Below are 18779 nucleotides of genomic sequence, written 5' to 3'. Positions count from 1 at the left end.
TTATACTGTAGTTGGAGTTTTCACGTTTCTTTCACATTCCGAGGCGAGAGGAGGAGTAAGAGGAGGCGAGGTGACAACGCCCCTCCGCCCCTCCGAGGCGAGAGGAGGGCAGTGAGAGGCGAAAATGTCGACGCCCCTCCGCCCCGCCCCTCCGCCGACCACCGCCGCCATCAAAAGCGGCGGAAGAAAACGCCGGAGGCCAGCCGCCGCCCAAAGCGAGCCGGCCGAGCTGGCAAAGCATGCCGGCAGCATTTGGGCTCGTCCTGCCGGCACTTCACGGCGGCCTCCCCACCCACCCACCCACCCCACTGCCGCCGCACTCAATTTCGGCTTTTGGAGGAGGCGAGGTGACAACGCCCCTCCGCCCCTCCGAGGCGAGAGGAGGGCAGTGAGAGGCGAAAATGTCGACGCCCCTCCGCCCCGCCCCTCCGCCGACCACCGCCGCCGCCATCAAAAGCGGCGGAAGCGCCGAGGCCAGCCGCCGCCCCAAAACGAGCCGGCCGAGCTGGCAAAGCATGCCGGCAGCATTTGGGCTCGTCCTGCCGGCCCAGCTGCAAGGGTAGACTCGAGTATAAGCCGAGGGGGCGCTTTTCAGCACAAAAAACGTGCTGAAAAACTCGGCTTATACTCGAGTATATACGGTACTTTGAAAACACTATGATGTATTTCTCAGCTAAAAAACCCTGCAGAGAGAAGCTAAAAGGTAAAGGTTCCCTTGCACATATGTGCTAGTTTTTTCCGGCTCTAGGGGGCGGTGCTCATCTCTGTTTCAAAGCTGAAAAGCCAGCGCTGTTTGGAGACATCTCCGTGGTCATGTGGCTGGCATGACTAAACGCCGAAGGCGCATGGAGCGCTGTTAACTTCCCACCAAAGTGGTCCCTATTTTTCTACTTGCATTTTTACGTGCTTTCAAACTGCTAGGTTGGCAGAAGCTGGGACAAGTAACGGGAAGCTACAGAATAGCAAAAAAGTATATCCTCATTTCATTTTCTCAATGTGGGGGTGGGGACTTTTAGCAATACTCCTTGAAACACTTTTATGATTATGATGTCATCATGTCATTCAAAGAACTGCTTCTGCCCTGTAGACCAGGAGTCTCCAACCTTGGTCCCTTTAAGACTTGTGGACTTCAACTCCCAGAGTTCCTCAGCCAGCTTTGCTCAGCCACAAGTCTTAAAGAGACCAAGGTTGGAGACCCCTGCTGTAGACTCCAATAAAGTGTTGCGCATAGATTCTCTGAGAAAGAGTCAAATGTAAATGTCATAACTTTGGAAGAAAAAGTCAGAAGTCATTCTTAAAATACTTGTGTTCCCCTTTCTTTTTCATTATACCTGTTCATACTGTATTCTCTTTTTATTCTTTATCATTTCTCTTGATTGTTAGTTTATATTGTTTTATGTGTATGTTGTGTAAAATGTAACTAAATTATTTGACACAAAAGCCAACTGCAAAGGTCACAGAACATGATCATGTCACCACAAGATGCTACCACTGTTGTAAATGAATGCCAGCTGTAAAAAAATGCCAGTTACTAAGCACCCGAATCACGATCACATAACTATTGAGCGATGGCCATAATTTCAGAATAGGTCATAGGTCACTTTTTTCAGTACCATCATAACTTCAAGCTTTTTTCGGCACCATCATAACTTCGAACTGTTGTGAACTCAACAGTCATAAATCAAGGACTACCTGTAGAATCTAGAACACTATTTTCCTAGTTGTCAAATGAATGAAGGTAGCTCAGATTCATGCAGATTTTTTTCAATCTGCAAATTCAATAACATCAAAATTTTCTATTGAAAATATCATTTGATTTATTTATTTTCTTCTAGCTGCCGTTCTATTTCAAAATAAGTCTTCAGCTGCTGTATATGCAATATTAGCTTACCAGAATAGTACTTATCTCAGTTTTGATGCCAATTTAACTAAGATGACATGGCATGACAATTTTTTGGATTGAGAATTCTTCAGAGCAAAATATAATTGTAGATGTTCCAATAAATTGTTAAACTTGAAATGCATGCATGTCTAAATACATACTTTGAAAACACTATGATGTATTTCTCAGCTAAAAAACCCTGCAGAGAGAAGCTAAAAGGTAAAGGTTCCCTTGCACATATGTGCTAGTTGTTTCCGGCTCTAGGGGGCGGTGCTCATCTCTGTTTCAAAGCTGAAAAGCCAGCGCTGTTTGGAGACATCTCCGTGGTCATGTGGCTGGCATGACTAAACGCCGAAGGCGCATGGAGCGCTGTTAACTTCCCACCAAAGTGGTCCCTATTTTTCTACTTGCATTTTTACGTGCTTTCAAACTGCTAGGTTGGCAGAAGCTGGGACAAGTAACGGGAAGCTACAGAATAGCAAAAAAGTATATCCTCATTTCATTTTCTCAATGTGGGGGTGGGGACTTGTTAAAACTCTGCATATGATGTGTGGGTTGTATTCATTTATAGAAAAGCGTAGGGAATCTCTTACATATTTTGGTGCATGCGTTAAATGATCTAATTGATTTTAAGAAAATGAAAAGGGCAGACTCTTCCATTTCTAATTAACATGAAACCTCTTTGTTGTAAATGCATTTTAATTAACTGACACTAAAATATTTTTCTTGTTTCTAACTAGTTTGTAGAAAAGTTGGCTTCCTTTTCAAACCCTGTTTTTGTACTCAGAGCAATAGTAGATACTGCAGGAGGTAAATAGGTAAATCTTTCCAGATGAAACCTGTCTTTGGTATTTGGCATTCTTTAATGTCCTCTTCTAAAAGTGCAGGCTTGTACCTCATCAAGCAAGTTGGATTAATTATCCCCTTATCCATGCCCAGCCCAGAATTGCATAGTTCTGATAGGTGTGCTTTAGTTCTTTAATATATGGAATGCTGGAAGAATTCCAGAAGCTGTTAGTGAAATCTTCAACTATAAGAGAAGAGGCATTTAATGTAAAGCTGAGTTTAATTTACCCATAAGGAATTTTAGTAATTACCAGAGGATACTCTTAGGTCTTGCTTGTACCTGAACAATGGAAACAGGACATTCAAAGGTGCTAATGAAAACTACAATCCTCCTGCAGGAAATTGTGTTAACTTTAATAAAATGCACTGTGAGATGGTAATTAGGTGGTGATTAGAATACATGTGAAGTTATCATTGGGACAGTCACTATTTCTTAGGCTTAATCATAAATTTATTGAAACAAACCAGAGACCTAAAATTTAGCAGTTTGTTGCTAAAGTTTATTGCTACAAGTCGTAGTGGTCTTTTTCTGCATGCACTACATTGTCTCAGGCATTGGCCTTCCCTCTTCTTCTCTGATTAGGTTTAAAAATGTTTGCTCTCAGTTATGAACTAATTAATTAGCTTCCTTAATACATCATAGCTCTGGTTAGTTCATCATCTAGATCAAGAGTGAACAACTGGTTTATGTTGAAGAAATGCCAGCTGATCTGGCATTCTACATGGTGTCAGAAGTAAGGTGTAACAGATACTATTTTATTGTGTCGTTTTAAGTTGTCCTCTGACTTCAGCCATCCCTCCACAGAGAAATCTACTTTGCCTAGGCTTTTCCAGATAGGTAAGATGTGCTGGATGATCAGGTCACTCAGGAATATTTGTTCCTATCATCAGCCAAAGAACATATCAAGTCACCAACATTAATGGGCATATTCTCACAAATGCTATGTGTTTGGGGAAACAGACCAGCCAGGCTTCTAGAAAATCCAAATAATTAAACTGAGTTATTATCTTGGCTTCTCAGAATATGTTAGAGTTTTGAAATTTTTGAGTTTTGCTATACCTGAAACTGGGAATGGAATAATTCAGGTAAATTTCCTTGAAAATTTGCCTTTAAGAATTCTTAGCAGCATATTACTAACTAACTAGAAAAAAAGTTTCATGGTCAACAGATATAGCATTCCATCCAAATTTTGGGCAATTCCTCACATTAGTAAAATTCAGACTAGTAAAATATTTTATAGGCTAAAAAGGCAGCAGCTATCAAGAGATCAGAGCAATCCCTTCCTGTTTGGTTTCTCTGTTGAATATGCAGGACATACAATATACATATAAGGGATAGAATGATCTGAGCTTTCACCACCAATGTGGAATCTACCCATCTTCTACCAGTCCTAACTAGGGCATTAATGAAGAATTGTCTATGTTGTAGACAATTTCTGGAAAACCAAATGCTACCAACTCTTGTCAAAATAGTGCTATGACAATAGATCTACAATCAAAAAACCTGAGTCCAATATTAGGAAAAAACTAGAGGAATCAAGTAGCTTGCTTGAGGTGGGTAGGGGAATAAAGTGCCTTCTTTTTGTTTGAGCTAGCAAAGGAGAGAACTAGGCATGACAATAGTGAAACTTTCACAATACCTACTTATGATTCCACATTCATTTCCCCCCAAATTGTGCTTCTCTATAATGAAATTGGTGGATGATCTTGGGTGGTGAGGGGAAGAGATGTTGTCTAGGAAAAGATCAGACGAGAGGCCGGAACACCTAATGGTTTAATGGTCGAAGAAAGAAATTTAGGAAGGAAAGAAAAGTGGCAGTAGGAAACTTGTGCCTTCAGACTTGCAAGATTAATGTTAATGTAGCCTTTCAATAAAGTAGAATTAGCTCATCTAGTCATGTTTCCTTTTTGGCTTACCCAGAAAGACTGAAAAATAGTAAATTCAGACCACTTCTCAAGCTGGTTTTATAGGTTCTTCAGTTGCAAATGTGCTGTGTTTTCAAGAATTATAGATACATTCCAATATAGTTTTTACCCCATTCTGTCCTTTTTGAAGATATGTGAGGTCAAGAGTTTTCTTGACTTTGGAATAAACCAGATATGGAGTCTGATTGGTGGAACAATGGGCCTTATGAATACGAGCCCCCCATCAGAAATTGTAGCCTTGCTTTCAACTCCATTTCTGGCATCCTGACTCTTGTGTTGTCTCAGAGAAAAAAGCTACATGAGTGTGATAATTATTATGCAATTTGTATATAGAACCTACTAACCTTGCATGATTTTTTTAAAAAAAACTAAGGTTAGTCATACTTGGTTGACACTTGGATGTGAGAGCACTAGATTATATAAAGGCTGTAGATTCAACTAGGAAGCAACTTCCATCAACAACATACTGTCTCACTCAGTATTTCTACCAAAAAAAGACATGTCTATATTATTACCAAAAAATTTGCTCAACTTGAGAAAATCATTATCTTTTTATATAATCAGAGACTAGTTTGAATATTTATTCTCATTAATATGCATCTAGGGAAATAGTCTAATTATGGTATTTATAAATGTATAGAATATTTACAAATTATGGGAGAAGGGAGAATAACCAGGTCTTTAATAGCTTTTTGAATATCGTGGTGTGTGTGTGTGTGTGTGTGGGATATGCATGTGAGTCAGTTGTATCTTGAGGATAGGAACAGACATCATTCCAGAGGGCAGGCACCCCGATAGAGAAGACATGCTTTCTATGCCCCTTAAGATGATAATGCTTAAGTGATGCTCACTCTGCCTGTTACTACTGGATGGGCAAAGGCAACTAGAGACAGGAATGCCCTCAAATAGCCAGGCCTCTGCCATAAAGGATTTTGGAGGTGAATAACCAGCACCATGAACTGCAGCCAGAAGCCAGTGTAAAGGTATTAATGAGGCATGGCCAACATTGCAAGCACCACTGAATTCTGAACTAGCTGTAGCTTCTAAGTGGTCTTCAAAACAATTTTATATGAACCATATCACAGTAATCCTTGCATGAGGCAACTAGGGTGTAAGTGACTGTCTGTGTGGCCTCCTAGTCTAAGAATGGTTTCAAATGGTACAACTAAGTGTATCTGTGCAAAGGTCTTTTTGGTTACAGCTGCCAGCTGCTCTTTGAACTGGAATTGTGACTCAGAGATGACTTCCAAGTTGTGCATCAGCGAAACATGGAGAAGTGCAATCCTAATGTATCGTGATTCCTCCTCTTTCTGGAATCATAATTCATGCATTTTGATACTATTATTGATGAAGATTTGATTTAGACACCGCCGCCACTGTGTGGCTCCTGAAATAAAAACAAATGACAGTATACAATCCCAATTTTTAAAAAATCAACAATATGACAAATCTGGCCAGCGGCAACTAATATATACCCTTCAAGGGACTCCAACTACCTTGCTTAAAGCCTGAGAAAAGAACCAGGTCTTTAAGGCTCTCAGGAATGGCTCCAGGGTGGGAGCCACCCAGTTCTTGAGAGTGACTTTATCCCAGATGTCAGTTACCAGGACAGAGTAGGCATGCTTCTACAATCCGATAATGACATTATTAAATTGAAGGAATTTACCAACCCTGTTGGATTATAGTGGTTTGGCTGATACCATAGGAGATAATCAGTCCTTCAAATAACTAGGTTATATGTCATGTAAGGCTTTTATAGAGCATAACTAGTCCCTTGAATTATACCTGAATGACCTTTGTCCATAATTTGTCCCCATAATTTTTATATGCAAGTTTTTTCAGTTGTTGTCTTCTTGTTTCTGAAAGCCTTGAAATACTGCATACAAGAATATGTATTTTTATTCATAGCACACTAGTCTGAAATTAAATGAGTCTAAGGGAGTGCCTGTTCTGATGAAAGGAAATCTATTTAAGTAAAACAATAAGGAAAATAACATTGCCAAGTAGTTTTGATGTTCAATTTGCAAAAGAAAAAGTTAGACAGGACCCAATCCTTCCCTTAATGATCTTTGTCTAGTTTCCTTCCATTCTTCCTATTTTTTCATTTCTAAAAACAGAATGGATTGGGTTTCTTACTGTAGCCTTATCCAAGCTGATGCCTTTAGTTTTATGGAATTAAATCCCAGACCCTGATTGGCTAGTTGTTACTAGGATTCTATCCAATTTGGGGGGGGGGGTTGTATGTAAAAAATTATAGACTTGTAGATTTTCTTTCCTAATATCAGGGCTTTGACATTAGGAGAACAAGACAAAGGGGCAAGCATGATGAAGAAGGAACTGAAAACCTGTTCTAGTTGAATGTTTGAGGGTTCAAACTGAGAAAAGAATGGGCAGTGCTCATGGCTTTGTCCTTCCATTCCACATAATCAGGTGGAGATCTGAAGGGGAGTTAAATTTCTAATATTGAATATTTATACAGTCCTCCATGTAGAACTTGAGATATTTTCATTTCTAAAAACAGAATGGATTGGGTTTCTTACTGTAGCCTTATCCAAGCTGATGCCTTTAGTTTTATGGAATGAAATCCCAGACCCTGATTGGCTAGTTGTTACTAGGATTCTATCCAATTTGGGGGGGGGGGTTGTATGTAAAAAATTATAGACTTGTAGATTTTCTTTCCTAATATCAGGGCTTTGACATTAGGAGAACAAGACAAAGGGGCAAGCATGATGAAGAAGGAACTGAAAACCTGTTCTAGTTGAATGTTTGAGGGTTCAAACTGAGAAAAGAATGGGCAGTGCTCATGGCTTTGTCCTTCCATTCCACATAATCAGGTGAAGATCTGAAGGGGAGTTAAATTTCTAATATTGAATATTTATACAGTCCTCCATGTAGAACTTGAGATATTTTTCATTAGGATTCTTGATCACAAAAAGAGACATAGTCTCATTCAAAGTCACGTGAGGGCATGTCCCTTCAGACCTCCATGTGAATGTATGGGAGACTTCATTCTCTACCCAGTTGGATCTCTCCATCTAAACAAAATTAGGTTCCTCTCTGCTGTAGCTCCAACTGTGGGGAAAATTTAGAACATTCATTTCTTTCCCATAAGTTGGTAAAACAACAGCTCTGGCAATAAAAGAGGGAAAATACATTCGTCTTATTTTCTTAGCTGCTGGTCTGATGCTAGGGCCGTGATGCCAGTGCCAGAGGAGGCACGCAGAGGAGGCGTGCCACTGCCATCTGCTCTTCTGGGTTCCGTCATGCACATGTGCACGGCGGCCAGCTTGTCTCTTCCGGGTTCTGACCCTCCATCATGCACGCATGCGCATACACACATGCTCCAGTTTTGGCACTTGGTGCCGAAAAGGTTAACCATCATTGTGCTAGGGCATTAGAAATATTGGAAGTTTTGACAGCAGTATACTCTAAATCAGGGGTAGTCAACCTTTTTATACATACCGCCCACTTTTGTATCTCGGTTAGTAGTAAAATTTTCTAACCGCCCACCTCTCGCGTATCGTGGATTGGGTTGCGGGGGCACCGGCTACCAGCTCTGCTTGTCTTTCACAGCTGGGTGGTGTGGGGGGGAGATGCGCGAGCTATTCTGGGATGAGGCTCTTGTTTGCGGTCACACTATAGCGCCATTTAGTTTCACTTACCTAATGTGAACTAAATTTATGCGCAGGCGATACAAATAGTATATTTTCAGAAATTTAAATTGTCACGGAATTTTATGAAAATGATAATGTTTTTAAATAATGCTATCAAAATTTTTTAAAAAGTCAATTAAATTTAAAAAAAGGAAAGTGCTTCAGTATCAGACAAAACCCTTACCGCACACCATGAAAGCTGGAACGCCCACTAGTGGGCAGTAGGAACCAGGTTGACTACCATTGTTCTAAATGGAGGGACAAGAGTGCCTACCACCATTGGAAACCTAAACATTACTTATTTTTGTAATTGGGGGGTGGGTAGAAACATGTTGGATTAGACCTACTGGTCTTAGAATTGTTTTTAATTTTGTTTAGTTTTCGAGGGTGCAGATTTTTAACAAAAATAACTTTCTAGACTTTTGTTTCCTACAAGAAAAACTACTTTGAAAGTATTATTTGGACTAGGAAATTTACAAGAGCAGCTTCTTCTTGTCTTCCCCATGATTTACCTAAATAGCAACATTAATTTCAATAAGCAAATGAGATTGTTTGGGGCTGACCTATGGTAACTCTGTGTTATTTGATTGATGGATTGTTTTAAAAAGACTTACATAGCTACACATATTGTAACAGCAACCCTGGGCAGTACACAAAACAATCAAAACATCAACCACCCCCGAATGATCAGAATTTTAAAAAATCTATAAAATCTCTATAAAAACTCATGACACTCCAAGGTAGCATTCCCTTACATCCACATACCATTTTAGTTGATTCCAGCCTCATCCTACCATAATTATTGTGTTATAACTCTAAATTATTTTTTAAAAAGCGATTTATCATAATTTCTGTTTGATAAAACAGTTTGGCTTTCCACAACTCAATGTTCCGAAGGAGACCTCCTGGGAAATGTTTTACAGTTAATTCCTGCTTTTAAAAGCATTAATAATTATTTAAAGTTATTATAGATGTGCACCTGGGCTAATTATGGTTAAGGCTACTTTTAGTATCATGTTTTCTACTTTAAGGTGTATGAGTTAACTTCCAGTGAAAAAGGCCACAGAGCATTCAGTCTGGCTATGAAAATATTTGCACCCCCAAGATGGAATTCTGTTTGCAAATCACAATTGGTACAGATAGTCTGCTGGTCTTTCTAATCCTGTTTTCAATTTCTGTCTTTCTGCCTTAGTAGTATGCTTCTTTTCTCTAGTCCAGAACTGAAAAAGGAAATCATTAGTAGTAGACAGGGAGTTCAAAGAGAACATGTACTCATACAATGTTTCTTCAAAGAAACTTTGTGGGTTTGGCCAATGGTCTGAACTATCTTTGAGAGGCAACAGCTGTTACAGCCCCAAGGGAAAAATCCTTTCCCAGCCAACTCCATGACAATTAACCACACATTGCATTGCTATTTTTCAGGATATTGCTGTGATACCCACCTTTGGCATGGGCTACCTTTTGCAAACCTGGAGGAAAAATTCTGGAAATAGAGGAACAACGTTCAGACCTTCCTTACTAAGAAGATCCAAGGTGTGAGAAGAAGAGGGCTAGCTGCTTTAGCCTAGCAGACATGCCTTTTGGGCTGAAATTACGAAGGACTCGACGCTATAATGTCCGGAGCAAGAACTGTTTCATGACCCGGATTAAACTGTTGGAGAACAACGTGATTGAGTGCACATTGTCTGTGGAAAGCACTGGGCAAGAATGCTTGGAGGCCGTAGCTCAGAGGCTGGAATTACCAGAGGTAAGGGTAACCCAGGAAAAGACCATCTGTAACTTGCCGCTTGGTGTATTTTTAGCTCTGGCTGTGTGTCATTTGGAATCTGTTTATTACAATCCTGTTATTCTTGGAATTGGTCCGATCTTATCATTGAATGGAACTTTGGCAAATGTACCTTGCTTACCCAAGCATCAGGGCAGTCGATTACCTACGGTTTGGATTGTGATTCAGTGTTATTTCCTGTCAGGATGAAACTCTTAACTAATATGCAAGGGAACAACTTTTTCCTTATCTATAAGCAAAAGGCTGTTTTTGCTTTTATGTAGGCAAAGTGGATAACAATACAACCACATTCACACATGACATCAGACCACTTTTATTAATGGGGGTGGCTGTACATATGAAATATATGTCAGTTTTGCTGGAAGAAGTATCTTCATTAAACAGTCCATGAGATGTAAGACTGATTCTAGCAGTATGTTTCAAAAGTCATCTAATTCTCACTGAAGTATACTGGAATTTTAACATGAATCTCAATTCAATGCTATTACAAGTCTGATTTTATTGCCACAAGAGTCTAAAGCCCAGTAACTGTTTCCTCTTAAAGGAAGAATGGTGCCTCTTTACTTCAGCCACAGACCTGTAAATCAGCATTTGAAATTTAGTGACAAACTGATGGATAACAGTGGTACAATTGGCCACCTAGTTTTCTTTTTAAAGGGTACATGAATGTTATGAGTGTCTTTATTTAAAAAATAAACAGAAAAGAAGGAGAGGAAAACAGTGTGAAAATCCTAGTTTGGATTTTCTGTCTGGTAATGTCATTGTGTCAGTGCTATCCATCTCTGCAGCTCTCAGCCATTCAATTTTATTTTAAGCCAGAGGTAGTTCCAATAGCATCTGTTGGGGGCAGCCCAGAGGTGGGCGTCACATAATTTAACAACCGGTTCGTCTAGTGCAGAACTGAAAATGTGAGTGCGCGTGCCTTCCACGCTTGCGTGCAGCTTCAAACACACAACAATTTCATGTGCATGGCTTCCAGCACACTATCTCGGGCAGCAGCAGTGAGTAGAGTGAGCAAGGCACGGAAATCAGCTGGGCTGCATGGGTGGGGCGAGTGAGCCAGAGAGTGAGATACATAGGATGGGATAGCACCAGGGCAGTGTGGGCGGGCCCAACCCATGGTTGGAACTCCCGGTTCACCAGAATTGGTCCAAACCGTCAGCAGCCCACCTCTGGTGGAGCCCTACCTCAAAGTGTGCTTTATCATTCTGGAGTTCCATAGAAGTTGCAGAGGTGCCCAGGACAGAACAGAATAGAACAGAACAGACATGGTCTGAACCTGCTTTAAAAGATATCTCAATTAGCCTGGAAGCTTTTTATAGGTTGCAAATGTTTATATGAATGAAATTTGGACGTCTCTGGGGAATAATGTTAATTATATCCCAAGATAGTAAGTAATTTTTCAGTCGTTAACTAAGATGAAAACATAAGGAAATGAAAACCATTTTTCACATTGGTCATTAAGTGAATCTGTAGTTGGTAAGTGAAACCATTCATTTGAAAGAGAAGGATTGCTGAAACCAACAAAATCGTTGTGAATCACAGTCACATGATCACTGAATGCTGGTTGTAAAGGTGATCTTTCCAACATTTGGCCACATGGCCGTGTGTGTGTGTGTGTGTGTGTGTGTGTGTGTGTGTGTGTGTGTATGTATGTGTGTGATGAACATTTATAATGGCCGAGGGTGCTTTATGGACTGTAAAAAGCACTTGTTTGGTCGCTGTGGTGACTTCAAACTATCATAAAACGATCAGTCTTAAGTCTGGGACTACCTGTACTCTTTTTGGATTTGCCTCTACACTGAATGGCTGTTTGTAACTATTTTTTCCCCATGAAGTGTCATTGGGACACATGTTATCTATAGAATTTCAATATATACTAAAAAAAATTCAGCAGACATGGACTAACATGGAGTACAATCTGTACATTGTAGATATGCATTCTTTGAATTATATATATATTGTATTTATTAAAAATATTTTGTAACATCTAACTTTCCGAAGTAATAAGGAGCGAGGGTAAATAATCAGTTATTGCTATTGTAAAATACTAAAATACCCTAACAGTATAGTGCTTCTGGTATAATTAGTAAATAGTAATGTGTTTTTCAAAAGAAAATGCTTAAGAAAATGAAAATGACTAAAATTGCTGCCAGACAATGATTATATAGAATCTGAGTGCATCTTTTGAGGAAAGGTAGTGCATTTATCAAAGAGAGCAGTAACACCAACATACCTCCCTTCATCTTTTGATAGAGTACAAGAGTTCTTCTAATACCACAAGATGCTTTGGCATGGGGAGAGAGAGACACCTTCAAATTTCTGAACCCCAATTATTTAAGATTTATAGTTCTAACCTGGATTAGAAAATACGCAATACAGGAAGTACAGAGTTGACATGAATAAGACTGATATTACCAGTTAATTCTGCAGTGGTTCTGTTCAGTGTTTTTGACCTCCAATAGCCCTATATTAGTATTACCAGACAGGTATGAGAAATTGATTTTCATTTTACAAATGGTGAATGAATGAAAACTTACTTTAAAAATAGTTTTGGGGCATTGAGATTACTCGAGGTTCTAGTGCCCAGGCTAGATTTAGGAGTGTCTTCAAGTTATAATCTAATGGATGTTCATCAACACAAGACTGCTAGACAAAGGATTATCAGCCTCACACTGCCTGCCTCTTTTCAAAATCTCCTTTCATTTTATTGCCCCTAATCCAGCTCACGATTGAGTCCAAGCAGAGATTCATTGTTCAGTCTAACCCACTTAATGACAAAGAAAAAGCGCAGTATAAAGATTCATCTCACTCCAAAATTTGGATCTTCAGGTACATTGATCTTCAGGTATATTGAGAAAACAAAAATCATGCAAAGGCAATTGCTGTAGTTACCAGCAAATACTGTTCCCACCTCAAGCCAACTTTCGAAAACCCAGCTCTGCAGGTGGGAGTGGCACTGAGCTTCATTCCACAGAGTTGGGCCAAAAAGTTTCAGTGGTATGAAAGAGCTAGGAATACTATAGAATGTTTTGATTTTGTATTTTAACCAGAGAGGAGTGGCTGATCATAAGTTTCTAATACCTTGCTTTCGGAGGCTGTACACCATCAGCAGGGCTGCGATACTGAAGAAGTTTCTTCTTTGCTGGACAATAACTGCATGAGGCCCTGTTCTCTTTACAGATGATGCCAAAGTATAACAATGAGACTTTAGTTATTTAAATTCCTTCATTAGGAAGATAATGGAAATCAACATTTTATGGGACAAGTAAGACAAAGAGGGCCTTTTATTTCTCCATCTTTTACTTTTATACAGTATTCTTGTTGGGAGTGTAAATGGACATTTGATTGCTGACTTTATACTTTTGGAAGAGTAGGGTTTTGATGTCATTTAAGATCAAGTCATGGACTTCTTGCTAATCCAATTAATAGTCGGTATAATTCTAGTTTTTGTTTTTTAAAAAAATGAACAAGGCCAAAGGAAAAATCTGAATTATATATATAATAAGCTAGGAATGATGGCTAAAAGCATGATAAAATAGCTGGCACGCAGCTCCTGGAACTCATTTTGTCTCTTGCAGTTGCAATCTGATAATTCAGTTATCCAGTTAAGATATGGGTTAAGGATATGGGTTAATATGGAATGAACTATGGGGCATTCTTGCATTCCATTCCAGGCCAAATTCTCTGCCACAGCTTAGTGTAGTCATCACAAAAATGGTTGAAGGTACACAAGGAGCAGCTTTCTTTACAATCACCATTGCTTTCCAGGCACCATGAATTTATACTGATTCATTTTTTCTTCAAATGATACATTTTGTTTTTGTTAGTTTGGTCTGGAATCTCTTCTGATGACTTTTGTGTTACTTACATTGTAGTACATTTAAAAAAAAAAAAAAAGCTATCAAAACCTGCTGCTGTTTAAAAGCTGTTCTGAATTATTCTGCAGCTCTAGCTTTCTTCCAACTGATCTAAGTTTTAACCATATGTCATTTTGGATAATTGGCAGCCTTTTATCACAGCTGATATAGGAAACTTGGTTTCTGGTTGATAGATGTAATAACATTTATTGTGATGCTTGTTTTCACCCCACCCCCCAAATAATTTTGGAACCATATTTTTACTGATATCTGTGCCATTTGATGTTGAGAAGGAAATGCAACTCCAGAAGATTTAAATTAAAAAAGATCTAAGAATATTTAGAATGTATCAGATTTCTGTTATATTTCATATCCAGGCAAAAATTATGAGTTCCACCAATTATTTTATGATGATTTTTTCTTTATAACCTAAACTGAGACTTTTTTAGCCAAGGAATTGAAATTTTAATGATTTTCTCAGAGTGCTCAAAATCCTGCTTTTCTTTAACCTCTTTTAGTTAAGACACTGCTTTAATTAGTTGAACTTTTTAGTATATATTACAAATAGTTTTATCTGATTTATTTTGCTGGCCTATTTTAGTCTTGCTGTTATAAAGATACAGTTTTAGTTTCTTACTTTATTAAGAGAAGTTTCCTAGGGACTAGTTGCTCTAAAAGGCAGTAAATAAATATGGAAACCAGTGAGCAATTAGTATTAATAATGTGTTACCAGCACATTACAAATAGATAAAAATCATGCTCTAAAAGAACAGGAACACATTTTTTTTTACTCCTTGATCGTCTTATAGCAGTATCTTTTCCTCCTTCCTTAGGACTTTAAATATTTCAGTTGTTGTTCCTACATGCCACTTAAGGCTAACTTTTTGTCTGATGATAAATAAAAACTGTATTCATTGAAAAAAGACTCATCTTCTAACTCCAATCCTGAATCCAGCTTTACATACTGCTAATTTTGCTAATCAGATTTTTACACATGATTATTGTTATTGGTAAGACCTAAAAGCCACCTTAAGCCAGAAAGCAGCAATGTGAAAACAGGCAACGTGAAGACAGGAGAAAGAAGGTGTGTTGAATATGTTAGCCACCTTGAGTTATTTGTAAAAATAAGAAAAGCAGGCTACAGATAAAATAAATAAAAAATAAACAAAGTAAGCATGACCTTCAGAATACCTCTAAATTTCGTCCTAAGAGCTGGTGGTTCTTCAAAATAAATCATATATTGTTGGAAGGTTTCGCTAATTAAGGGATGAAGAGAGGAGCTGGCAAATATTGTCAACCTGTTTCTGAGCCCAGTAACTGAAACGGCTGTCCAAGGTTACAGCTACAAGTCTTCCCCATTATTTGCTGCCTAAACCTTTTAATTTGGCAATGCCAAGGATTGAAGTTGGTCATTCTGTATTTTACTGCTGAAGATTGGCATTTACATGGCTATTTAGGAGTGGAAGTGTTTACATAAATGTTTATTTAAATATACAAAACAACAGTGATGCCGAACCTGTTCTCCACTGAGTGCCGTAAAGGGAGTGTGCACGTACCTGGGCTGCTACCTGGAAGAGGAGCTGCCCAGGGTGCATGTGCGCCCCCAAAAATGAACTTTCGATTTCAGCAACTGAACCTCCGATTTCAGCTACTGTTCCAGGTTTCTGGCGCGCATGCGCATGCAACGATCAGCTGGTTGGTGCAACGTGCAGGAAATCGGAAGACCAGCTAGAAGATCTTCTAGTTTCCGGCACTGCTGCATGCAAAAAGGTCAGCTGATCGTCATGTGAACAAGAAGAGGAACGGGCAACACTGCACATGCCAGGCGACATGGCTCCACATGCCACTTTGGACACGCGTGCCATACGTTCGCGTCAAGGTCTTAAAACAAATCTTTGGGATGCTTGGATGATGACGTATTTCAAAATGTCAAACTGTCCTTGTCCTTTATGGTCTTGGATGCTTCCCAGCCTTTAGCTACCAGGAAAAGGTTTCCTGTCCTAAGTGAGGCAGGTGGTTTGGACGTACACACCTCCAAAGGGATTACGGTACATGATCATTCTTGGTCCTGATCCAAAATACCTTTGGAATGGCTTCTGGATTAGGAGATTTCAGCTGCATCTCTTCCATAATTTCTATATAATATAATTACTATAATTACAGTAATTCCTATATTCATATCTATAATGACATTTTTCCATGGCTGCTACATATTTATTGAATGTGTATTATATTGTAAGTGTTTTTAATTGTTTAAAGAAAGAGTCACTTGCTTGAGATGGGTAGATATAAAGATTGAATAAATAAATAAAAAAATGAAATAATTTTGAAGAGCTTTTTTTATGATCCCAGGTGTATTGAATTCCTTGCAAAGGTCAGATGCCTTGTGAAACACCATCACTGAGGTACTCCAGAATGACCTGTGGATTCATTCTCCAATTTGCATAGTAACAATTAGAAAGCATGTAAGGGAAAAGGAAGAAAAAGAGAAACTTTTATTGTTTGTAAATGTGACCAAATAATAACTTTTTTGTTTGTTTTTAAACTTTTTTCTCTTTCTAGACACACTATTTTGGCCTTTGGTTTCACAACAAGAGCCAGCAAGTGCGATGGGTGGAACTGGAGAAACCTTTGAAAAAGCAGCTGGACAAGTTTGCCAGCGAATCTTTGCTTTTCTTTGGGGTCATGTTTTATGTGCCCAGCGTTGCCCTCCTGCAGCACGAAGTTACAAGGTATCTGTTGCAAAGATTCTTCACTTTTCTTCATTGCCACAGATATTTTCTTGTTGAAGAGATGTCTCCCAGAGGTCATGAGTTACAATTTAGAATTTTGCCTTAATAATGTATTTGCTCTCTTGTCCGTTACAGATTTTCCCTTTTCTTGTTAACTTTTAAACATAGGTTAGCATTAACAAGTCTACTTAATATCTTAATTAGGTTCCTGCCTAATCTGGATTTGCAGATTCTCTTCAAACTCAGGTTTGAAAACCATGGTTTTTAGCAAGCCAACTTTTCATACTACATGGCATTACAGATCCTACTGTGATATTCCACTGGGACTGAAGACTCTCCATGTTTCTATCTGATAGAAATTATGATGATCCACATTGATCTTGTACTATTGTATGCCATCCTGAACAGACACATAAGATTGAACTATATGTTATTTATAAATAAAGCTTTTATTTCTTTGGAATCAGTATAAAGAATTTGAATTGTGTAATTAAGAAAGGTCCAAATTTAAACCATGAATGTCTTTATATTTATTAATATAAATTAACAGAATAATTTAACAGGTAAGTGTTTATAGGCACTTCTCCAGCAGGGCGGGACCAGCAGCCAGGCATGGGAGTGACTCGGTCTGTATCCAATGGGATCGAGTCTGCTAGTTGAAAAGCACCTCCTCCTCCTGGTGCCTTCCAGCTTTCAGACTCGATCTGATTGGGAACAGACGCACTTCGGAGCTGCTTCCCTTTGAATTCTTCCCAAAGTAAGCTTTTCTTAAGTAATTAGGAGGGCGATTCAGCCCTATTTATTCCTTCCCAGCTGCTGGTATAGGGGTTGAGGCTCCCATTGTAGGTGAGCTCTCCCCCTCCCCAGCGAGAAAGGGCGATTCAGCCCGATACCGCTGGGGACAGCATAAGAAGCTGCTGGAAGAACGGGGAGGCTGTTAGGCCTCAATTACGCCTCCCCGTGGCTGGCAAATTCGGCGGCTGCCGAATTTAAAACACAGCCGCGTGGCGGCTTTAATTAATATTAAGTTTGGGCGCTCCGGGTGCTTCCCGATCGCCTCGGCCTACCCATAAAGGGTCTAGGCCGGCCAGCCTGCCCTTACCTGAGCTCTGGGCGTCTTTAATCAGGCCATTGATGGGCCTATTTTCCAGTCACCGGATCTTCGTGGCGCTCCGGGCTTCATTCCCGATCGCTTGGTGACTCAGCAGGGCCTCTGCATCGATCTTCGACTGGCTCTCCGGCCACTCACTGAGGCCTTCAGTCTGTGAGTATGATTACCCTTTAGCCACCTCCGGTTTTACTAGCCACGTGGCAAAATACCTAGTAGGCCCTAGAGAATGGAAAAATTTCCCCACTGAATTTTTATTTAAATGGTAATTTAATTATAATTTGTCCTAGGTCATTTCTGTAATAGGCCTTGGCTTGGGCCTCTAAAGGCTCATAGGCCTCGCATCCAGGCCTTGTCCACGTGGGGTTGAGGCCTAACTATCGGTTAGGCCTTTCAAGATGGCCGCCGTTCCTCCAGTCCGGCCTAGTAAAAGGAAGCAACATCAGACCAGTCCAAGCCCAGGGCCTAGTGCTTCGAGCTCTCATGCACCCACAAGGTCAGAGACACTTCAATCCTCCATTTCTAAGCCCCAAAAGGCTATTTCTAAGACTTCTGAAAAGAAGGCCCTACAACGCCAGAAGGCTATGGATAGGGCCATTGCTAGGGCAGTGAGGGAATCTGCTGATACTATACAGGAACAGCAATCCACCTCCTTACCAGTTCAGCCTCCTGTGCAGTCTCCTGGGGCTCCATTAACTTTATCTCCTGATATATCTGTAGACTCATCCCAACCTCTGCCCAATTCTGATTTATTCTGTCCTATTTCTGTATCTGAAATGGAGGTTTTACCTGCAGCCCCGCCAGTACTTGAGTCAGCAGAGGTTCCTTCTAGTGCCACTATTCCAATGGGGCCTGTGAGTCACCAGGCAGTTGCCCCAGTGGCTAATGACCCTGCAGTTATGGCAGAAATGATTGCAGCTGCTGTTCAGAGGGGTATTACTGCTTCCAGGCAGACAAGAACCCATTCATGGGTTTCAGAATATGTA

General features: G+C 39.8%; 1 protein-coding gene across 3 annotated transcripts in view; it reads left to right on the top strand.

The window, feature by feature from the left end:
* The window catches only part of PTPN14 (protein tyrosine phosphatase non-receptor type 14), a 142001-nt gene that overhangs the window by 44248 nt on the left and 78974 nt on the right, over positions 1-18779 (top strand). For all 3 annotated transcript variants that reach the window (XM_058165387.1, XM_058165386.1, XM_058165388.1), the window contains exons 2-3: positions 9730-10054; positions 16516-16685. In XM_058165387.1, the coding sequence (XP_058021370.1) occupies positions 9881-10054; positions 16516-16685 (344 nt within the window). In that variant the 5' untranslated portion in view covers positions 9730-9880. The remainder of the gene's footprint in view (positions 1-9729; positions 10055-16515; positions 16686-18779) is intronic.

Source organism: Ahaetulla prasina, chromosome 1 (assembly GCF_028640845.1).
Source record: "Ahaetulla prasina isolate Xishuangbanna chromosome 1, ASM2864084v1, whole genome shotgun sequence".
NCBI classification, from domain to species: domain Eukaryota; kingdom Metazoa; phylum Chordata; class Lepidosauria; order Squamata; family Colubridae; genus Ahaetulla; species Ahaetulla prasina.
This window is presented reverse-complemented; position numbering and strand designations above follow the sequence as displayed.